The sequence below is a fragment of the Molothrus ater genome, chromosome 18 (genome assembly GCF_012460135.2).
Source record: "Molothrus ater isolate BHLD 08-10-18 breed brown headed cowbird chromosome 18, BPBGC_Mater_1.1, whole genome shotgun sequence".
Lineage (NCBI taxonomy): Eukaryota > Metazoa > Chordata > Aves > Passeriformes > Icteridae > Molothrus > Molothrus ater.
This window is the reverse complement of record NC_050495.2, coordinates 10953247-10976738: the sequence shown is the minus strand read 5'-3', so window position 1 is coordinate 10976738 and position 23492 is coordinate 10953247. Positions and strand designations below refer to the sequence as shown.

Below are 23492 nucleotides of genomic sequence, written 5' to 3'. Positions count from 1 at the left end.
TTCCTTCTGACATTTCACACAGCTCTACTGGAAGCAGCAACACGGTGAGTCTGTGTCTAGGAATGCGCTCTGGTCTCCCACATTCTCTATATGCTGCGTGCTGAACAGGGGCCAGCGCTCACAACCCTGCGCTTCCCTGGCTATCAGCACCTCCCCACCACACGCCCACCTCCAGCGCAGCCCCTCCCGCCTCTGGCACCTACACACAAAAGCTTTTCCCTACAATTCCGCTGCCATGGGCTCACCGCCCTCCGAGGGGCATTCCACGTGACCTCATAAATCCCAACTCTTCAGACAAAACCTTTGAAGATTTGATCCACAGATGTGATAAGCAGCCAGCTAGTCTGTGAATGAAGCCAGTAGATAAAGCCCGACTTCAAAGTAATAAAAACCACCCAGACAGCTAAGCAACTAGGAAAGGATTTTAAGACTTCCTTAAAGCCAAAGGACACATAGTCAAATGTCTATTTAAACAGGAAACTTCTTATCAAAATTATTTTACTTCTGCAGCAAGACCCAGCAGCAGAAGCCAGTAAGTTACTTTGGCTACACAGAAATGTCTTGTTACTTCTTGCTTTTTCTGTTGTCTCTATAACCTATTTGAGAACACAATGTCTTCTGATAAAAGGGCTCTGGAAAAGGTGTTAATGTGTTCATACATTCTAGATCTGAATTCCTGCCAGAATGACTGTACTTCAATAATGCTGATAACAGGTGTGTGTGGGGGGGGAGCACCTTCTGTAATTTTACTGATGCCATCTCTGGGGGCCAAAATGCACGGGAGTAAATTTCTTTTTCACCAAGTCAAGTCAGACATCAGCAACTTCTCTCTTGCAAATGCTGGCAGCATTTCCACTACAACCAGGTGGTCATCATGGGGGGAGCTTTTTTCCTCGTTATGGTTTAGAACTGTGCAATAACTTGTGCCAGAAAGGCTATACCTAACAAATGAAAAGGAACACATGAAAAACCTTAACAAGGACTTACATGATATTTATCACCGAGTCTCAGCCATTATTAGAGATTTATCTCCCCAGAAATAAATCACACAGCTGTTGTGATATTCCAGTGATGAATACCTTGAGCCAGCTGGGGCCGAGCAGCCTCTCCTTGCCACACATCCCGTGCTGCTCGGTAGCATATCTGCAGACAGATGTATTGCTCAGCACATCCGCCAGCCCTGAGATACACAAACTTCTCCTGGCACAGACAGACACTTCCACATGTGTGGGACTGAGGGAAGAGGAATCTGCTCGATGCTTGAAGAGTTTGCAGCAAGCCTTTCCTTCAGCATGGGCACAGCTTGGAGGCATTCCAAATACTTCATGCAATCCCAACACCTCATTGTATTCCCAAGGCACTTAACGTGTAACACGTGCTTTGCTGCTGTTGAAAGCCAAGAGTCAGCTCCTGAAACCAATCCAGTCAGCTCCTGCGAGCAGCACCTTGGGATCTGCACGTACCTCTGAGCTCTTGTAGCCGATCTTGAGTAAACTACAAGAAACCTGAAGCTCAGCTCCATCACTGCATCTCAATTCTGAGCAGCAGCACAACCTCAGAACAACGCTGTGATGCTGCTCAGTATCTCACACCACCAAGCACATGAGGAAGGAGAGGTTTTATCCCCACCACACTCGCCTGATGGCTGCAGCCCTCCTGAATGGGTGCGGGCTGAGAAGCAAACCAAGGAAATTCAACCCACTGAAACTTAGGTTATACATGGTTTGGGAAGCAGTGGTTTCTGCTCTGTAAATGCAGCAGATATGGCAGTAGGACTGGCACTTGCAGCACTGCATCCTCACTCCTCCTGGACGTGCTGCTTTGGTCTGTGAGGACCGGGAACTCCTCAGGGAAGGATCCTGCCTCACTCCTGTGCCTCACGTTCAGTGCTGTGTGAGTAATTCTAATTACCTTGATATAATAATGCTCGATAACAGTGCCCTAAAGGACAAGCTGCCAATTCAAGCAAAAGAAAGTTTGGACTGGAATGCCCCATTCCTCCTTAAATATAAAGGCTGGTCATTGATGCCCTGTATCTGATAGATTCCCCTGAGGAATTCGGGCCACCTGCAAAGTGCTTCATTGTTCCTTTGAATGTGTAAACTCTCAATGGTCATAGCGATCTGTGTGCCAATAGGGAACTATTTGTCCCTGAATCTGATAGTGAGCTCCTGAATTTCAATGCTGAAGAAGACACCACGGAGGAGCACTGCCAGGAATCTGCAGGATTAGTGAAGAGTTCTCACCTCTGAGGCCCCTATCATTAACTTTCTGTAACTGCCAGAAACTGGAGAAGAGAGGGAAGACGATTTTTATCTTCCTGCTCCTACCTTAATTCAGCTGCCTTTTATTACTGCTGCTCTTTCCCCTGCTCTCAAACTCAGCTGCTGGGTGGATAAACCTGCCTTGTTCTCACAGGTGAAAAGCTAAAGGAAAACTCAAAGCACCAAACATCCCACAATTTAAATTCCTCCTAATACCCATCTTGCTTACATCTTCATTTATCCACGTTTGTGCTTCAAATCCTGTTCAACCATTTGTCCTCTGAGGAGGGAGCTGCTTTTGGAAAATGAAGGCCTGTGCCAAAGAGACTGAACTGACAGAAGTGATCTAAAGTCTAGAAAATAGAGTCTGGAGAAAAAGCCAAGTCTGCTAAATCCAGGGCTTCTGCCTTGCACCAGGGACTGATGGGAGATACAATCTCCTTTCTGACAGGGGAAGGCTCTGTGGATAACAGAAACAGGGAAAAAAGCTTGTTTTTCATGAACATGGCTAGAAGAAATGGATTTAAATATGAAGATAGTAGACAGAAGGTTCTAACCCTGAGGATAATGAAGTTCTAGTAAACAGTGTGAGAGACCAAAATCCTACAGTCACTGGAGATTGTTAGATGACCAATTTCTTGATCATCCCTAAGCCACAAAAATTACTTGCTTCAAATATAAGTTGATAGTAGAGATACTAAAAACAGAACCAGATTTATAAAAAAACCCTCAGAAATCATCTAGTTTATCCTGCACCCCCAGACCAGGTTTAATTATATACAGTCTTCATACAAGTTTGCCAGGCTTGCTTTCCCCTGTCCCCAAATGTAAAAAGAATCAAACTGATTTACTAAGTTTTGCTGAGAAAAAAAATATTTCTGTAGCACACAAAATATGGCATTCAGTATAGAAAAATCACATTTTGGAAGACAATCAAATCACTAGAGCTGGGAAATTAGTGTAACACGTGCTTTGCTGCTGTTGAAAGACAAGAGTCAGCTCCTATTTAGTGTTTCTTTTTCTGTCCAGTAGGCTGGAGCTTAGGGCACCCCTTGATCCATGGATAGCTAATCCACTGCTCTTCAAACTCCTGATGATTTTTCAGCTTTTAATTAACTGGTTTGGCTATAAACTAAATGGTATCTTTTAAATCTGTGACTGTAAAATCACCAGTAATCCATCACCTTCTGCTACTTTTGAAGATATACTGTGAACATTTTTTCTGGCTTTGGCTTTTAGTAGAGATTTGTGCAGCAAGCCAGTGTTGCTTGGCTACTTAAATTAGGTTTATTTTATAGACCACAGCACTAAACATGCTCTGTTATTTCATGGTTAGGAAGGAACTGAGCCTCAGCTGTCTTCCTTCCTAAAAAATGCTTAAGCAGCCTGCTACAGTAGGAATTCCTGCCAGTATTTCCAATGATTTTCTTCCTATGCATCCATTTTCCACCTGGATGTGGTCTACAGGCTTGGTCTGAATTTGTGGTTTTCAAATAATCAAAACTGGATTTTTAACAAATACCATGTCCTTAAGAAAAAGCCATACAGCTATGTCTGGGTCTTCTCATTCCATCCTACTCCAATTCAAATACACAATATCCCTACAGAAAGTGGGGATTGTCTTTAATTTCATTCATCAGTAACTGCAGAAAAACAACACAAACCACCAAAAGTAAACACTGGTAATAATACTTTATTCAAAAGTATATTTAGATATATATTCAAAAGTATTCAAGGCTTTACCTTCTATTTTGCAATATGGGAAAAAGTTTGACTGAAAACAATAAAACCACCATGCTCTTGGTCAAAAAAATTCTTCCAATAATCCCCTGAGGTAAAAATGATGCAGACCTAGGAAAAAGGCATCTTTTCACTTCTATCTTTCCCTTTCTTGGTGTAATGGTTGAAGTTCTGTGCAATGCAATTTCCAAATCCAGTCAAACTGTGAAAAGCAGTGACCTTTGGAAGTGTGTGCTGTCTCAACAGAACTCAGAGGCACAAAAGCACATTCAGAGTTAATTCACAACAGACACTGTGACAGAAACATCTAAGAAACTTCCTCAGCCAGATCCAGCCCATCAGATTCAAGCCTAAGGAACCAGCTGGCCAAAGAACAGTCCAAAATATCCAAGATCTACAAACAGGGATTTGTTCTTCCCTCCAGCCACAGCAGAGAAAATGCAGGTTTCAGAGACAAAAGCTCCTGTAGATGCAGTTTGAGGAAGGAGGGAAGTGACAAAAACTTAAATCCTCAGAGACGCTCATGTACGTCAGCTCCTGCCAGCGCCAAGCCTGACCAAGAATAAACAGAGCTAACGAGCCTGGAGCAATGCCAAGCAGCATTAGAGAAATTATGTGCCAGGCCAGGGAGTCAGCTAATCCCCAGGAAGACTGGAAAAAACACTGCACAAGAGCCGCCGGAACTCACAGCTCCCAACTGCCAAAGCCTCCTACCCTTAGAGGCTTTTTCAAGTTTGCCTTTGGGATATCAGGCACAGGAGCGCTGCTCAGCATGGCTTAGGGACAGCAGGAGGAAAAGAGGAACACAGGGCAAACTGGAAACTTGTTTTCATGTACAGTCCTACCCTGGAACTAGGAAAAAGGGGAGGGCAGCTTCCTTTGCTGCAGCTTCCAACTGTTCACTGAGCACAGCAGCCTCACTGGGTGCTCCAGCTTGCCAAAGGCACAGAGCACAAGAAGAGCATCAGCAAATGCAAAAAGTGACTACACAGCTCAGAGAAAGGTTGGTGTCATCACTTGTATAAAACAAACCAGCCAAGAAGCAACAACCAAACCTCCATTATACAATATAACCTATGAAAACAAATCCTCTGTGAAGTGTCCCAAAGGCAGGATTTGCCTCCAGCTCAGCTGCTCCTCACTTCAACAGCTCCAACAGCAAGGAGCACCAAGACATTTGCAAATCAAGACCCACAAGAGAAATACATTCAATGGCAAGAGGGACACACTTCCCAGCACACACAGCTTGGGGTTTGGCTACTGGCACAGTCTAGGGAAGCTCAGCAGGATACTCATCCTTCAGGGAAAAGAGAAAACCAGGATTAAGAAAGGCTGCTTCATTATGGCTAAACATGAACACTAAAACCAAGAGAAATCCAAAATACCGGGATTTGTAATGAAATCAAAACGTTATTGTGATTATTAATGTGTCACTAAAACAGCATTTTCCAAGTCAACTGAGCCTGCACTGCTTTGGCAGCATGAGATTCTTTATTTTTTTAAATATACCAATAACCACAATCCTCACTTCAACAAAGTTGGGGTATTTTGTTGGGGTTTTTTCCTTGTGTTCTTTAAACGAGGACAATAGATGCTTACTTTGGCACAGCAAACATTCCTCCAAAGCCACACTTTGGCTTCCTTTTTCCCCACTTTCTTCAACAGTATCCAAAACATTAACCTCCCCATATTCAAGCCAACATAGAAGCCAGTAGAAGCTGCAGGTACTGAACCTCTCTCAAAAATGCAGACCCCTTCAGAAATGTGATTCTGGAGCATGAAAACTGGACTGAGTATTCATGGAACACCTAAAAGAGTCATTACTCCTACCACCATGGCAGACATCCCTTTTTGTCCTTGCTGACAGCAACATTATCTAACAGATTTCATAAGTTTGTCTGTCTTAAGAGTCTGGAAAGGAGAGAAAGCAAAAGGCAAGATCTCTATCAGCACCGTGATAACACCCTTGCACCTACCACACATGGAAAAAGCAACAGGCTGTGCAAATTGCCTGGGTACTGCTTTGGAATGCTGCAGAAGACAAACATGTAACCCATGGCTTCTGCCACCAGCAGTAAATCAGAGCTTTTATTTGCACTTTATCTGTGCCAGGCTGTGCCAGCTGCTCTGGGGACTGGATGGTGTCCCTGAGGTACAGCCACAAAGGAGCTGGGAACAGGTCAGGCACAGAGAGCACTGCAGGAATCCCCAGCTCATGCTGGGGCCTCACCAGCAGGTCCCAGCCAGTGGAACAGCACAAGGAGGGTTGAAAGGCTGAGCTTTACCTACCGGAAACAGGAGATGTGCCAAGCCTCATTGACAGTCTTGTGCAGGCGCTGCCCAGCAGCAATGCTGTCCCCACATCCCAGACATCTCCAGACCTCTTCACCTGCACACAGCAATAAGGGGACAAACAGCAACCAGTTTACAGCAGAGAAAACAAAGATTGGTACATCCTTCATAAAGAACAACCTTAAGTTAAGTAACTGACAGGAAAGCCTTCCCACATGGAAAGCTGCAGGCAGTCTATAACCCCAGAGTGGGAACTCCCAAATCAAACTCTCATATCTTGTATATGTTTTTTCCTTCAGTCATGACATTTGCTTCTTCACATTCTGCACAATAAAAATATATGACTTTTCACATAAAACAGTTCAGTTACAGCTCTGTCAGAGCAGAGATTTCAGGAAGGCAACACTGGTCTAGTACAACAATTCCAACAGAGAACCGTGCTAGGCCAGGAAGCCACACTACTGCTTCCCCCACAGCACTGACTCAGCACATAACGTTTGCTCTCATTTGTATAATTAACTGGATTTCCCAGAACTGAAAGAAAGGAAAGGCAAACTTCATTCAGTAGAGAACAACTAGACTACCAGGAAGGAATTACACTCTTGAATGAATAATCCCTTAGAGACTGTACAGCCAACACCAGGCTACCGTCAGACTTAGGAAGGGGGAGTGATGCTACTGGCCTATTGCCCTTCCAGAAAATACTTAAAACAGTTATAATAGAGCTATAATAGTTTTTGCTAGAACTGCCAGAAAGCCCCAGAGAGAGCTGGTTACTTAGATGCAAGCAAGCTAGGAAAACAGAATGAAAGCTTGTGCACAAAGAACATTTGGCACACAGATAAATGCTATCCAAAATCCCAAGGGCAGTGCAGGCATATTAAAGAGTCAAGAATCTTAGTTCAGCACAGGATGGCACAAGAAATGTGTCACAGAGCTGAGTAGATCCCAAATCTGTTTCTTCCTGCTACCAACAGTTTGCTTGCAGCAAGGCTGCATTAAAGGAAAAGGTGCACTTAGACAAGGAAAACCACAAACCATGGACTTCCCTTTTCCAAAGAATGGTACAACTCGGTTAGGCAAGTTGCTTAGGCAAGTTCACACCACTGCTAAGTTCCTTGAAGCTACACAAAACAGAAGCCATCAACCTTCCATGCACCTTTGCCCCACCGTGCAGGTCAACGGCAATGTTTAAAATTAACCAAGGTGAAGATCTTGCACTTTTTACATGAATAGCTATTTCAGGGAAAAAAAAACATTTGCTGCTCAGCTACAAGCACCACTATGACCACCAGTATCCAGGAAAGTCTCCATAAAGATGTAAGGCTCAAAGGGCACCTCCAAATGTGACAAGTGGTGTAGGTTGCTACTTCAGTTCCCAAGTGTGCATCAGCTCCACACCTGGATCACCTGCCCCTGTGCCCTCCTGTAAATCCAGAACACCAAGAACTCCACCCGAGCTCAGACCTGCACAACAAAGTAAAGGTTGGGAGAACCTTGGAAAAACCTGACCCTACCTGTGTTGTCCTATAAAGGAAATGGCTTTTCAGCACACTGGGAATAAAAGGTAAAGCTCTGTGTGCCTGTGCCTCCATGCACAGGCAGCCAGCGCTCTCCTCTCCAAGCAGGGCAAGGCCTGGAAGTCAGCTGAACTTCTGAAATAGCTGCAGGCCAAAACTACCTGTAAACCAAACATTCTGCGGCTCCATCCCCTCCCATTCAGTGTCGCCAGCACAACACACACGTGTCAAAACTGTCTGCGGATCTTGTTAAAGACATTTAAAGATCAATGACTACACCACAGCTGACTACAAGCAACAAATTACTCCCTGACCATCTTAGAGAATCTGTCCCATCAGCTTCGGAACTCCATGAAGAAGAAACTACACCGACTCTCAGCTGTAGTGCTCCATCTGTTTAAGTGTGCCCAGCAAGGCTGATTAGCTCACAAACGGAAACGAACAGTTCTCATTCCAACAGAAACTGCTTCAGTATGCTGGAGAAACGACGGAAATGAACAAAACAGAGCAGGAAACAGCGCGAAGGAAACGCAGAGGGACATAATCCATGGAGCAGGTCTGCCGAGTTCCCCAGGCCGGAGGAATGTGGCACAGACACAGCGAGGAGCAGCGGCCGAGCCCCGGGGGCACCGGGGGACCTCGAGCGGGACAGCAAGGACGGGGTCAGTGGCACCGGCAGCCCCCGCGCTGCAGGACCCGGTGCCGGCTGCGGCCGCGCCGCATCTCCCATGGCCGTCCCGCGGATCCCATCGCACCGGGGCTGCGGAGACCCGCCGGGACCCCCGGGCCGCGCGGTGCCACCCGCTGGAGGGAGCGGCGGGCCGGCCCCAGAGCGCTCCCCAGCCAGGGGCTGACGTGCGGCCGGGGTGCGGGCTCAGGAAACAGCGGCCCCGTCGAGACCCGCAGGGGCCGCCCCGCGACGCCGCCGAAGCGGCAGCGGCCGCATAACGGCGAGAGCCGCGGCCTCGCGTACGCGCGCCCGCCCCGGGTGGCGGAGGGCGGCTCCTCCCGCGGAGGCGCGGCCGGCCCGGCCCGAGCTCACCTGGCAGCGCCTCCATCCCGCGCCCGCCGCCCGCGCGCCCGACGCCAGCGGCGGCCGCCGCACCTGGGCCCGATCCTCCGGACCGCCCGCTCGGCCCCCCCGCGCCAATCGGCGTCGCCCGCCCCGCGCACCGGCCAATCCCCGCGCGGCCCCGCCGCGCCCGCCCCGCCCTTTCCGCGCCACTGGCCAATGGCGGCGCTCCCCGCCCGCAGCCCCGCCCCGCACGTGCCGCGGCCCCAGGCGGGCCCCGCCGCTCCCGCTCCCGGCCCCAGGCAGCGCAAAGGAACGGCGGCGCACTCCGCTCAATGTAAAACCATTTTTTAATTCTAAATCACTTTCACAACAGTGAAAATTAGTGAGGAGGAACGGTAACGCACTAACCGAGCCGTCCGGGCCGTGTGCGGTCGGGTTACGGGAAGGGGTACATACAAAAGCACACCAGGGAAAGGGGGAACCAAGCGTTAACACTTTTAGACTATTTCATCCTTGAATTGCCGGAAAATAAGAGCTCTTAGTCATGCTTCTGCAGCCTTCTCTAAATCCATTATCTCTCGCACTCCTAGATGGAAATCCCCACCCCCGATCCATTAAAATTCTGGTTTTTAAAATGTAAGAATTAAATATATTTCAGTACCTCTTGAATCTCTTGCAGTCACTTCTCTATCCTCTTTATGGGATAAAGGCTTCAAAGAGCTACCTTTCTCCTCCCTGCATAACCTCTCAGCATCGAGTTTCTCCGCACAAAAGGAGAAGGAATCCATCCCTTACTGTCACATGAACCTTCCCTTCCATCAGCAGGTGGTGCTGACTGCGCAGGAGAGGAACCCAAAGCTGCGACATTGTAGGACAACCAAACAAAACAGCCTGTCCTCCTGGGAAGGGCCCCAGTTACCAAGTTACACACCTGAGAAGAAGCCTATGCCAAAGTTCAGCTACTCAGAAGTGTCACACAGCAAAAGCTGAAGCACCACCTCAACTATAAATAGTTGAGCAATATATTCTGTCAGATTATCATTGAGTCAGGTATAAATCTGACATGACAAAACACTGCAGAAGCTTTGCAACATTCTACTTGCCAGATGGAATTTTGGAGGTAGGCAAGTTAAACTTCAGTCATACTCTGTCTTGACACTAAAAGGAAACAGTTTATAATTACATAAATAAACTTCTATAACAATTAATTAAAGGTGTTCTGCCCAGGAAACTCTGCCATACACTAAAAAATCCCAAGCTATTGAAACAAAGTTTCTATCAATTGATTTGCTTTTCAGTTTTTCTGTCTACTGCCAGGGAAGTCACAACATTCATCTCGCAGGAAATCATTATGACTACGAGCAACCAGAATCAAAAAAATCTAAAAACAGTAAGAGAAAAAAAATGGAATTGCCTAGTCAGAGAAATATGAACAGTTCATCTTGCTAGGGAATCTCTCATACCTGTTTTGAAGGAATCTACACAAATACATCAGGAGTACTCTTTAAAGCTGAATACCCAACAGGATTCCAAAGTGGCTGCAGATTGCTCACCTTCTGCAATATCCCCTCAGCACATTAATGGTTGTGGTCTCCTCCAGCACTTCAAATTAAAATCTTTGGTAGATTTTAGCTGCAGAGACTCTGGCGCTGTAGCTGTTCTGCTGTGGCACGGGAGAAGGTCTGTGTGCACCTGCAGAGAGAAGGTCTTCCAAATGTTCCCTACTGAGCATGTGCTGGCAGAGGCAGGATCTCAGGTCTCCTCCTGTGTCATTTTACAGTATGACAAGTTTTACCTCAAAACTCACGTAAAGATGCCTTTTGTTCCTCTCCCCAGACAAGCTGATCTCAGGTCTGTAATAGGATTTTATCTGGAGTACATGACCTTGTGTAGAAAGTCTCAAAGCCTTGAGAAAGATAAATGTCGCTACAGTGACGAGGTTGGGAGGGGATTATCCAGGAGTGCAGCCCAGGTGCTGCACAGAGCAGGGGAACACAAACAACACTGTTTGTCAGTGAGGAACTGGGCTGGCTCCAGCAACCCCACCTGGCTCCACAGCCAGAGAATCTTCCAGTGGCTGGCTCCAGCATGCTCAGGCTTTAAAAAATTGCAGCATAAATTTGTATCTCTTCTTCTAACAGCCATGAGAACCATCAGGAAGGGTTTTCCATCACGCTGGGAAATAACAGACAGAAAAGAAACTGGAACCAGTCTCCAGAGCTGGCTCTGCCTGCATCACGTGCTGTGCCCCAGAGAGTCCCAGCAGTGCTGGGGATGATTTCCTGGAGAAGGTCAGATGTTGATGGAGACATTAAATAACATCTGCAGCTCTGGCAGATCCATCGTGGTTGCAAAGCAGGAGATACTGGTCACACTGGAGAAGTTTCCTTACCTGCCCAGTCTGCTGGGATAACTGTGTATCCCACAGGCCTGGTGTCACTGATTGGCACAGGATTTCAAAGCAGCACTCCCTTTCGGAGTGCAGCTCAACTCGAGGCCCATGGTTTGTGGCAGGAACCTGTTGTACAAGATATCTGAGCTGAAATACACTTTTAAACGAATGTTTTAATTACCGACTCTGGTGCAAAATGTGAGATTCCTCATTGTGCTGTGGTACCACCAATTCCTGAAGCCCATAGGTAGCTATGGAACCAGACACCAAGAGGTTTAAAATGGGATGGGGATGCAGTTTGTAACTGTTTCAGTGGCCTTGTTGGTCATGAATATATAGAACAATGGAAAAGACTTATGCAATCAACAGCCAGAACATTATCACCAGCGCCACAAACAGGAAGAGGCGGGAAAGGAACTGCTCATCCACATATTGAGGAGTCCCTGGAACAGCTGGAAAACAGGAAGTAAAAAAAACAAACAACAGTTCAGCTCCTTCCTTTTCTCTGGGATTGTGTATATTCTGAATACAGTATGTTCATACATTGAAAAAATATGCTAAGAATGAATCTGCTTGGTGAGAAAGTTGCTACTTCCTACCCTCAGCCTGGCTGGCTGCATGGGCAGATCAGAAGGAAGACAAGTGTCTCAAAGCAGGACTCCTTAGTTCAGTCCCACCCCCAGCAGATTTTCAGGGGACACTGAACTATAATTAATAGGGAAGATAATTTGACCCAAGGACAGCACAGGACCATGGCAATGCTGGTGTGATGTGAAGAATGAGTTTGTTCCTCATAATTCCTGTGCCATATGACATGGTGGAAGATTTGCCAGGCATAACCTTTCACAAAGTAAGTTCAAAAAACCCTGGCCAGTAGGTGTTCTTGTCCAAAACAGATTCAGTTTGTCTACACTGAAGATGGGGAGGAGGTTCTCTAGGGATTACTTCATTGCTAGAGAGCAAGGTCACCCCTTGGAGTAACCCAACTGATTTTTGTTAATCAAAAACATGAAGTAATTTCAGTGGAAAGTTACTTCTTGTAGAATACAGATGACTGTTCATTTTTCAGAAATTTATCTCTGAGACAATCTTTGCATTCATAATTTTGTGGTACAGAGCACTAGTTTAAATTTTTCCTTCTCATCTTTCAGGAAACGGTCCTTTCATGCTGTTTTTAAAATCTGGGTCTCCTTCATACACCCCTAGTGACTCCTTTTTATTATTATTAGAAAGTCTAGTCCAATTTGTCTCATTTTTCAGGAGAAGTCTGCTGGTGTACCAGAGGAGACATCTGAATTAGAGGAGAATAGTCTCCAGTGCCACTGTTCCTCTGCAGTCACTGGTCCTCCCAGGAGGGCCTTCAGCAAATTATATGGAAATTACAAACTTGCTTCTTTTATGAGTCTGTGTACAAAACATACCAGCCACAGACCATGTTCTCTAGAGAGCGGTTTTGCCCTCGTTTCCTGTTTCTATTGACAACACTGGTTACTATTCAGAATGTTTTGCCATTTAGCAGGTTATTTAGGAGTTTGGAAAACGTCTGTGATGGGACAGGAGGAGGATCCGTGGTACCTGGAGGAGGTCGCCCGTCGTTTATGTTGAAGGCTGTTGCAAATATACCAAAGGGAAACGCCCCAATTCCAAAGGACATCTGGAAGCCACCATCACCAAACCCAAAGCCCTGGAATCCCTGCAGAGAACAAAGAACAGAAGACAAAACAGGTAACAATCACTTAGAGCCTATTTCAGGGTATTTTGTGGATGTGCAGACATTCCCTCTCACTGGCTTTCCCACGGCTGAAGGAGGGCCAAGCTGTCTGGCAACTTTCAGTCTGACACACTTTTGTAGATATCCCCTTGGCTCTCCTGGATTTAAAATGTTTCAGACAGCAGCAAATTCACCCAGCAACCCAAAGGTTTGAGAAAATGAAAACTAGCAACTGCAGTTCTTGTTTGGGAGCCACAAATTAGGACAGTGTTTCTCAACTGTAACCTTTCTCAACTTAAAATAGAAGGTATCTGCCAACGTATCAAAATCGACAGAAAGAATTCCATTTAGAATGTCTTAACAATGTATCATGTGTTTACAGCTGTTAGCCATATAGGAAAGGTACTTAAGAAAATAACCTAAATTGCTTTTTGTGATACATGTGCATCAGTTAAACATTCAGTGGAATGATAAATTGCCAGTGGGATGCATAGGAAAACCACAAAAAATTTACCATGGGGACTCAAATTAAGGTGGCAAAATCACCTGGGGCAGGAATGCAAGACATAAGGAAAGGAGGAAAAAAGGAAGTTGCAATGCAATAACACTGACCCTGTGGGATCCAGACTAAAATACCACATCAATTCAAATGATAAGTGTTCTGAATTGAGAGGAATCCTGCTCTGCAGAAGCAGTGTGCTGCTTGAGAACTGACTGTGTGTGAATCTAGGGGCTTGTGTCATGCCTAAACACTGTGGAGAGCCCACAGTTCTGTAATCCAGCATTCTGTCCTCTCACCTCAGGATTAAAGCAGTGATACCAGTTCTGAAAGACCCTCTGGTTTGTGACCACCAACAATGGGAGGACGGTTGATTTTACTGATACGATAAAAGCCAAATGTTTCTTGGTTGAGCCTTGGTTTGAGGAGTTGGTCTTTTGACCATACTCAAGCATTTTGCCACTAACTCTGAAGGACAGCAGAGCTCTCTGTGGCAGGCACAGGATCTGAAGAGAACAGCACCACTGCCTTCATACCCCATCCCTCTGATTTACAGCAGCACCAGCAGAAAGGTTCAAGTAAGGTACAGGAGCTGATTTAATAAGGCAGCAATGCCCTAGTGAAAGAGAACAGCTGAGCTCCCAATACATTCAGTACAGAAATGCACCTTAATCATACCCTGCAGAGTTGTCTGCTTGAAGCATGAGGGAGACAATCCTCTCCAAGGAGCTCAGGCTGAGTTACATGGAAATGTGCCATTGTTTCATCAGGTCATGCTTGCTGCCACCGTGCTGAAGAACACTGTGGTCTGTCCTACCACCTACTCCCACATCTGCTCCATCTGTGCCAGCTTCTGTTTACATTCACCCTATGGAATCTCCTCAACAAAACCACAGATCCCTCTTCAAATCACGTATCCAACAGATATTGGCTTTCTCTTGCTTGTAATGCCATGGTACAGTAACATCCCATTGAAATGAGAGAAGCAGGTGTCAGTGTCAAAAATCTAAATTAATATGTGGATTAATTAATGACACATAAATTTTGACAGAAATACACTTGCACAAAGAATTTTCAAAGCAAAGTGTTCCTTGTATTTAAACATGGAGAACAATCAAGTATGAAAAGCTTTTCCAGTGGTAACACACTGGGCTGTGTTCATGAAGCATGATCCAAGTTGGGCTGTTCTTTGGGATGCTAAAGGTACCACAGGAGTGGAGCTCTGTGCCACACCACAGCTAGCAATGATTCATGAACAGCCAGCTGGGGAAGAGCAGGATGTGTAAGCTGCAGGATCCTCATGCAGGTTCTCTCACACACATTATGTCCTCCAGGATGAATAAATACCACTACCAATAACAACTAAACCACTCAAGCTCGTTTGATCACTCACCCCTCTGTTCTCTGGTTCAGGTCTCTGTCCTTGGGGTCGTGGTGGAGTTTTCTCTCTGCAGGAAGTTGTGAAATTAGCTCAAGTGCAAGGACATGTGACAACAGTATCTGCAGTAGACTGGCTAGTAATCAGAACCACCATAAAAAACAGTCTCCTGACAGTGTCCTGGGGCCATCCAGCAGGGCTGGAGCAGTGTGTGAGAGAGCCAACAGCAGCTTTGGACCTCCAGCAGCACATAACGCTGCACTTTTGAATAACAAATACCCATTGCAAAGGCTAAAAACTGAGGATGTGAACATTTAATATAAGCTTCTCTGGTCAGACAACAATCATTGCAACCTGCCACTTGTAACTGATAATTAACACTTGATTCAAATTAAAATTAATTGCCAAGAATAAGAAATGTGTGCAAACCCAGCCCTGAAAAAGCCAGAAATATTTGGCAGAAATATCAGATCTATGTCTTTTGACAAAGTATTTAAAACTGAGAATCCAGCACTTTAACAGCTTAATCTTAAGACCTTAAACTACAGTTTCATCTTTAATTTTCAAATGAAAATAGTTGCATTTAGGTTTCTTACCTGGGGTCCTGTTGCCCAGTGCTACCTCTTCCATAGAGAGGAATAACTTTATCTCGACTGATTCCTGCTTTGCATACAGGACACACTTGTCTGTTTGGCCTGGTCTCTAGCCACTAAAAGAAAGGAAATTATAAGAAAACTACTAAAATACCACAAAAATAACTATGCAAACATCATTTGCAGGCAGGCAGAAAGACTTTAGCAATTTCTCACAAAGTTTTGGAGCTTTAAAAACACTTTAGTAAGTGCCAAGTACTCCCCAAAGTGGAGTTGGCACTTTGGCTGTTGTTCTGGTGGGAACAGCTTGCTGATGTGGACACATTCAGATCTCCACTGGAGTAAAATAAGAAATAAAGAGAATGAGCAGTCCTGCAAAGGCAAGGGCTAGCACAGATGGCCTTCCTGTCATCCACCTTCTCTATAATGGCACCACAGTGTAAAACACTATGTATGCAAGGAGAAGTACACTCAGCACTTAAACCTGCAAACTAAACCCTGCAAGCTCCAACAGTAATTGTACCAAAACTGCAATTATGCAGGGTTTAAGAAACTCAGAAGTGGAGGCAAGTGGAACAGAATCTAAGTTTTCTTGTTGCTCAAAGAGCAGATTGCAAGCTGTTGCACATTAAGCTGCATGAGCAGGTTGTGACTGCCCTGGAGAGAAAAGCACATTTGAAAAGAGGGGGATACTCCAGAGAACCAAGGGCTTTATTGAGCAACTGGAGCTGATGAAAGACAAAGTAAAAGAAAACCTGTCTTACCTGATGTAAACAAGGCCAACTGTGAGCATTCCCAGGACAATTTGTTCACAGAGCAGAAAAAGGGAGGAAAATAGAATTAGTTACTGAACTCTATATGACAAATGTGCAGTGTACAGGGATAATGCAGCTTGGTGACAACAGAATCCTGGAATCCAGCTGGGCCAGTTCTGCAGCCTCCCATTAAAACCATTTTTGCAAACACAGCCCAAGACTGATCTCCACTGGTTTTTTTTCAGGTTACACAATCTAAATTCCTAATGTGGTTCTGTGCATCTCCCACTCCTGGGTCCTCATCCAAACCAAAGGCCCAGACAGAGGCTGCATTATTCTTAGGGTTTATTGTACAGATTTTCTCTTCTGATACCATGAAAAGCTATCCCAGAGCCAAGATGCAAATGAGCAAGATGTCAGTAATGAGAGTTTAGGATCCTAGAAATTGAGCTGAAACATCAGCCACATTCACAGAATTATGGAATAACTAAGGCTGGATGGTACCTCAGGTAGCCTCTAGTCCAACCTGATGCTCAGAGCAGGGTCAGCTATTGAGATCAGACTCAGTTGCTCACGGCAGAGAAATTCCCATTAAACAGATTAAATTGCTATGGCAAATTAAAAAAGGGTCAAAGACAAACAAGCTACAAGATAAAACTCCTAAACAGCCATCTGCTTTCAAAATGGTCTCAATAACACCATTCAGACAAGACACCGGGTACTTTTAAGGTTCCATTACTCCAAATCCTTTTGTACAATAATTTAATGTTATTTTATCTTAACATGCCCTAAGCCAGTGATTTTCCATCTCCCCAAATAAAATCCTGGATTTTCAGATGTTATGTATATTTACACAGGAGAAAAACACTTTCAGGCTTCTTTTAATTAAGGATTTAGCCCACTTTGTAAAATAAACTCCAACCCCCCCACATTTGGCCATGTCAATCCTTAACTTCTTCACATTCAAGAAAGGGTATATTCAAACTAAGTTACCCACATCAGAAATTATGCACATATATCTGTGCTGTACATTACTTCTAAGTCAAATTAAAAAGTTCCTAACACAAGTGCAATATCACGGGAAAAGAGAAATTGCCCATACGTAAAAGCTTATTGACTATTTTTTTTTTCTTTTTTTATGGTTTCAAAGGAAAAAAGAGCAAGCCTGGAGGAGAAACTACAATTTGGCTTACAGAAGCCAGATTCATATCCAGGTTTAGGTATGCAGAGGTCAGAAAGGAATTTAGGTCTAAAGAACATATCTGTGCTAGGCCAGACAGCACAAATAAAATAACACACATAAGCAAACAGTATCAATGAGCACTGAACTGTCTGTGTGGGGCTGCTTGTTTGTTTGCTTTTACACAATAATCCAGCAGTACAGGGAGTTTAGGACACAGGAAACCCATTCCCTGGAATACAAGCAAAGAAAAGCAGCTGAGGAGCAAACCCAAGCTCCTCCTAAACCAAAGCCACAGTCCCTCCTCTAGAATGACAAACATCCCAGGTTTTTATGGGATCAGACAGATGGTGTTCTGGCTGGTGTGTGGGGCTGCAGCACTTACCAAAAGAGGTGCCCACACAAGCTGATAACTGCATCCTTGGCAGTGTCTAAACAGATGTTGCATTCAAAAGTGTTGTCCTGATTAGTGTTGTCCCCAGAACCATTACTGCTACTGCTGCCACTGGTCCCTCCAGTACTGGAGCTCTTTGTTGATGCAGAAGCTGTGGGTCCTTTGCTTGCCATCCTCAAGGACTGCCCAAACAAAGTCAAGAAAATTTTCCTCTTGGAATCCTAGCTGTGAGAAAGGGAAAAAACCAAACAAACCTAAACAATTATTGGCATTATGAACATTCTGGCCCTATTCCAAACTGGTAGTGACTTATCTAAGAAGCCCTTGAATCCTGTTGTTGATGGTTTTAGTTTAACGTAGCCAAGAGGGATCTTTTTTTAGAGACTAAGCTACTTTACAGTCCCACAGTGTGACCTGTATTTTACTGTCACTGATAAGCATCCACAGCCAAAACAACCCCCCTGTATTTTCTCCTAAATGCCATTTGCTGAAAGGAGAATGAGCTCCCCATGCTCTTCCAAAATTCAACACAACTTATAACTGAGAGTGCAGTCAGAAGCAGAATTTAATAATTAAATAATTCACAGTTTTAACAGACTGGCAATGCAGGGTTTTAAGTTCAATGTTCATTAGTTTGGAACATTAATGACAATAATGGCAAGCAAAGGTGGCTTAGAACTTTAATTCTCTCCTGAGCAGTATATAGGTGCTATCACAGCAGTGTTGAAATGACTATCAAACATTTCTAGTATTTTCAAACTATTAAACATTTATAACCTAGTAGTAAGGTAGTAATGCACAAGTGTTGAAAATTTACCTTAATGTGCTTGAATTTTTCTTCCATGCTTTTGTCTCTCATTAACGTAATCATATTTACCAAAGAACAGCATTTATTTTATTTCAGTAGCAACAACCTCTACAGTGTAATTCCTTGATATATAAACTCCACAGTACCTAAAAATTTGAGACTCAGCACAAGGCATTTGCACTTCTAGAAATACTTTTACCAGTACAAGATTTGTAATCCAAGAACTAAGAGAGTTTCAGTAGCTACAGAAATTAATTCACTAAAATAAAAATGTTTAAAATATTTCACTCTGCTTTTCATGAAACTCTAACATTATGTTGAAGCTGCAGGAACAGGAATACTTAGATAAAGCTGTGAGAAACAAACAGGTGATTCAGATTATCTGAACTTTTTGCAAGTGTACAAACAGTGAAGCATTTTCAAAGGGCAACCTGAATTTTTCAGAAGGAAATTTCTTTTCCAACTTACCCCCCAAGCACTAAAGGCTTTCCTTAGTGTTGCCTCTTTGTAGCAGAGCTGCAGCTCAGGTGCAGGACAGCAAACTAAAGCCTCAGGATCTCCAGCTGTTATTGCCAACAGCTTTTTTCCTACAACACCATCCCACTGCACAGCCAGGAAAGCATCACACCCGGGCCTTGGGAAGCATTGCAGCAAAGCCTCAGTTCCAGCAGGTGAAATCTATCTCTGCAGAGCTTTTTCACTCCGTTACATCATTTTGCACAGTGTCCCAGAAGGGCAGATTTGTATTCACAGATGCTGCACTTCAACATACGCTGCTTTCAGTAGTGCTGACTCTGAGCATTTCACACCACAACTCCATTTACACCCAGTTCCTTGTACAAAATTAAAATCCATGTTAGAGCAAGGCAGATGGAAACGCTGCCAACCTACAAACTGTATGCCAAAGACACTTGGATTTTTCACACATCCTTACAACCAGAATCTTCAGCCTGTCTTGCCCAGTAGTTCAAGTGAAAACTTATCAACTTGGGCCTACATATATTAATATAAAAATTGAGAAAACCTCCTTAAAGCCAAGGAGTTCAACACACTGTAAAAATACTGCATCCCTTTACAGAATGGTCACAAGAAACATCTTGACATATAACACAAGGACAGGAAGTGTACAAGAGGCAAATAAATAAATTCTAAGTCCCTAATAGCAATGTGGAAAAAAAAGTTCCTTTTTCCAAATTAAATTCTGTATATTAACACAATGAATCTGAAGACTTGTCAAAAAGATAAAATCTGTATCTCCACAAAAACTTACTGAAAAAACCCTCAGTTTTAGTAACTACAACAAATAAATAAAATGTTATGAAGAAGGATGACAAGAAATCCAGAGAAATATCAGTAATGATATGGAATAAAGATGGCTGAGACAGAAGAAAGATTAGAATGACATAATGCAACAGGCACTGAATCTCCTTTCCTAGAACAGGTCATTCCTTAATCTCTGCTGGGGATCCTCTCCTAAGTATTTGTTCATTGGCTGATGGGGCCCAGTGACCTGTTAGGACATAACCAATTTAAAATATCAAAACCATAGCAAAAGGCAACAGTAAAAATAATAAAAGCCTTCTCAAACATTTGCTTTTATCCCTGGAATATCCCAGTTTAACATAACTGGTCTGTAACAGGTGCTGCTGGGCTCTGTACATCTGCACATACACAAAGAAGCAAATGTGGAACAGTTTCCAGGGGCCAAATTTACATTTGATAATCATATATTGTGTAGCTTGTGAGTGTACTCTGAGTCCTAAAGTACAAATTCAACTGCAAATGGAACTTGTTCTGAGCACAGAATGAGCTCAAAATTGAACAGTCACTCATACTTCTTGAACTCTGAGACAAAACTCTATAGGGAAAAAAAACAAACAACAAACCATAAGCAAATCACAAACTAAAAAAAAATCAACAACTATCACAACAGGCCAAACCAACCCAATTCTCAATTTTCTTTAGAGTTTGGGAGGAAGACTGTGAGTAAGTACACTGGGATAGAACACGACTTCTGGGTTAAGTAAACACAATTGAGGGATGCCAGTCAAGGTTTGCTACAAACTTATCCTTCAGATCAGGTCTCCAAATCAACCCTGGAGGCATGATGAGCAACAAACAAAACAAGGGAAAGGATATAAAAATCAGCTGATACCTAACTGCCAGCATTCAGAGATCTTGCCTTTTCTCTTTCTTCTTTGATTTCTACATATTTACAGGAAAATGGTATCTTTGTTCCATAAAAGCCATCTAGATTAGCTGTTTATTTCCTTCAAACCACAATCCCTATGTTATATCCTAACAGGTTGTTCTGAAGAATGACTGACCTTTACTACATCCAAGAATCAGGAGTGGCAGCAGATGAACAGTTAAGAAACAAGGAACTCATTTGCAAGTAGGCTTCCTAAATAAATACAGAAACCTGGTGGAGCATGAAGACATGGCAGTGGAGGTACCTGAGAGGGTGGAACTCCAAAAGGAGCTGGATGACAGCCAAGAGCACAGGAGATCCACGGCAAGAGTAAGTGCAGGGGCCTGGGAATGTCCATGTGCTGGGTACAGACCTCACTAACAGCCAGTAAAAAAGAAATTTCCCTCTAATATTTTTAAAACTTCATCTGTAAATCTACTGCACACCAGGAAAGCACGAGCTGAGTGGTACTGTCAAAGATCACACCTCTGAACTCAGCCAATGACTGCATTTGCCAAAGTTCACTGCCCAGCCTCAAAACACAGCAAAATCACTTCAGGACAGCCTAGAGGAGTTTTCACCATAAGTTAAGGTAAACAAAAAAATCTGCTGGAAACAGTAGGTGAACATTAATTCAACCTGGGAAAGGCAAAGAGGGAGTATAAATTAGAAGCTAATTTCACCTATACAGAACAGTCCTGGAATATGTGTTCACAGCACGACATCAGGATGTCTCAAGTATTTAATTTTTTTCATGAACAATGAGACAGAGTTCTGGTGAGGATATAGAAGTCTGGTTAGTTTATTAGCAAAACCCAAAGTTGGTTCCTCTTTGCCATAACAATGAAGTTAAAAAAAGCAGCACGGTTGGATGTCAATTCCACAGGAAAGACCCTTTTCCATATTTCTTTCCTAATGAATTTTATTTTAGCTAGATTACTGAAATTTAAATAATCCAAATCTAGTTTGTTTATGAAACAAGTTCTGATTTAGTTCCTGAACCTTTTGCAGTTTAAATCAAAAAGAAGATTTGTCAGTGTGTTTTTCTTATCCCTAAGGTAATAGTGTCATTTTCTGACACTTAAAAATATTTACAAAAGGAATATTCACATTAGGAAATCAATTTAAATCTAAAACTACTACTGAGAGTTTATATAAAAATGCCCACTCATAAGTTTAACAACAATCTTGATACTTAACATATTACACTTGCCTGGGCTTCAAGTACAACCAGGTAATCTTAGCTGAAAACTGCTGACAGTGTCTAGAAGTGTACTGACTTCTTGACAGTCATTTTAGATATTTTAACTAACACATGACTGTCCTATTGTTAATCATTAAATACATATTTATCTCTCACTACCTTTTTACTCTTCTCTGTCCCCCAAATATGTTACATTTTAACTCCTTGGAAACATTTCTCGAGTTCATCTTTTCATTTCCTGTAACCTGTACAGCATTGGGCACCTGCTTCTTAATATCACCACAAAGTGGTCCCAAAACATTAATTCATGTGCTCACTTGCTCTTGCAAAAGCAGTCATTTGCCTTCCAGCCTCGCCTGGCCTGGTTTCATTAACTGGGATTCTGCAATGCACATCTGTGTTACAGGCAGTGCTGCCAGGGCCCAGCTTGGGTGTTTCAGGAACACCGAGGAGTCCATGTACCTTGTAAATGCAAGCAGTAAAAACCCTCAGGTGATTAAACCAATTGATTTTTTTTTAATCCATTCCATAAAGGTTTAATATAGACTCCAAGAAAAATCTTTCAACAAAGATTTTATCCTCTTACCTCACAAGGTCCAAAGGAAAAAAAAAAAAAAGTAATATAACCAGTTGGGTAATGCTGCCCCATGGTTTTCCTGTGTGAGACAGACGTGCCTGGCTAACCCAGGTTAGCAGCAAACGTAAAAATATCAAATACAACAGTTATTATATACAACAGAGGTGATTTAAGAAGAAGCGAGAATTAATATATAATACAACCAATGTCGTGCACCAGCAGCTGACGCCTCTCGACATATCCCGAGCCAGAGCCAGCGGGGCCGGCCCCGCACAGCGCACACCGGGCACCTGCGGCCCCGGCTCGGCGCTTCCGGGCCAAACCCCGGCCGGCAGCGCCGGGCCGCGGAACGGAGCTCGGGGGACCCGCGCCGGGCCCGCCGGGGGCTCCGCGGCTCCAGAGGCACCGGGCGAGGCCGGGGGGTCCCGCGGCGTCCCCGCTCCGCTCGGCTGGAGCGGGCGCAGGCGGCTCCGGCCCGGATCGGCCTCAGAGCCGCAGCCCGGCCCCGGCTCCCCTTACCGTCCCCCGCCCCGCCCGGCCCGGCCCTGCTCACCGGCGGGTCCGGGCTCCCCGCAGCGCCCGAGCCGAGCCGCCGCTCCGCCGGGCCCCGTCACCTGACCGCCCGGAAGCGCGGCCGGCGGAAGGGCCCGGCCCCCGCCCCACCGACCGCCGCGGCTCCGCCAACCGGGCCGGGGGGGCCGCGGGCAGCGACACCCGCCCGCCGCCGCCCCTCCTCAGCCCCGGCCCCACGGGCGCTCGTTACCTCGGGCTCCTCCGGGGCGAACGGGCCGCGCTGCTCGGCCCCGCCGCGACCCCCGGCTCTGCGGGCGTGGGCAGCTCGGCTGCCCGGAGCGGTGCGGGCCGCGTCCAAACGGCGGCCGCGGGGACTGCGAGAAGTTCGTAGCGAATGCTCGGGCCCAGCAGGAAGGCAGAACAGAAAAGGACGGAAAAGGAAGGAAGGACGGAAGGGGAAGGAAGG

General features: G+C 44.8%; 2 protein-coding genes across 9 annotated transcripts in view; both read right to left on the bottom strand.

The window, feature by feature from the left end:
- The window catches only part of LIMK2 (LIM domain kinase 2), a 30806-nt gene extending 21885 nt beyond the window's left edge, over positions 1–8921 (bottom strand). For 2 of the 4 annotated variants that reach the window (XM_036393016.2, XM_036393017.2), the window contains exons 1-2: positions 8859–8921; positions 6294–6393 (exon numbers count right to left, since the gene is read on the bottom strand). In XM_036393016.2, coding sequence (XP_036248909.1) covers positions 6294–6393; positions 8859–8874 — 116 coding nt within the window. In that variant the 5' untranslated portion in view covers positions 8875–8921. Of the gene's footprint in view, positions 1–6293; positions 6479–8858 lie in introns of those variants that run through there. The other 2 variants (XM_036393014.2, XM_036393015.2) reach the window with 1 other exon arrangement.
- Positions 8922–9160: 239 nt separating this feature from the next.
- On the bottom strand, positions 9161–23415 carry RNF185 (ring finger protein 185). Of its 5 annotated transcripts, none has more exons than XM_036393026.2 (8): positions 23277–23415; positions 19010–19374; positions 17725–17958; positions 16169–16187; positions 15408–15520; positions 14827–14881; positions 12799–12916; positions 9161–11675 (listed from the first exon to the last, which is right to left on the bottom strand). In XM_036393026.2, the coding sequence occupies exons 3-8, from the start codon at positions 17904–17906 to the stop codon at positions 11578–11580; spliced, it is 585 nt and encodes a 194-aa protein (XP_036248919.1). In that variant the 5' UTR covers positions 17907–17958; positions 19010–19374; positions 23277–23415; the 3' UTR covers positions 9161–11577. The 5 variants fall into 5 exon arrangements, with proteins under 5 accessions (XP_036248919.1, XP_036248918.1, XP_036248916.1 ...); XM_036393025.2 differs by lacking the exon at positions 23277–23415 and adding an exon at positions 23067–23155; XM_036393023.2 differs by lacking the exon at positions 19010–19374.
- Positions 23416–23492: the final 77 nt, after the last annotated feature.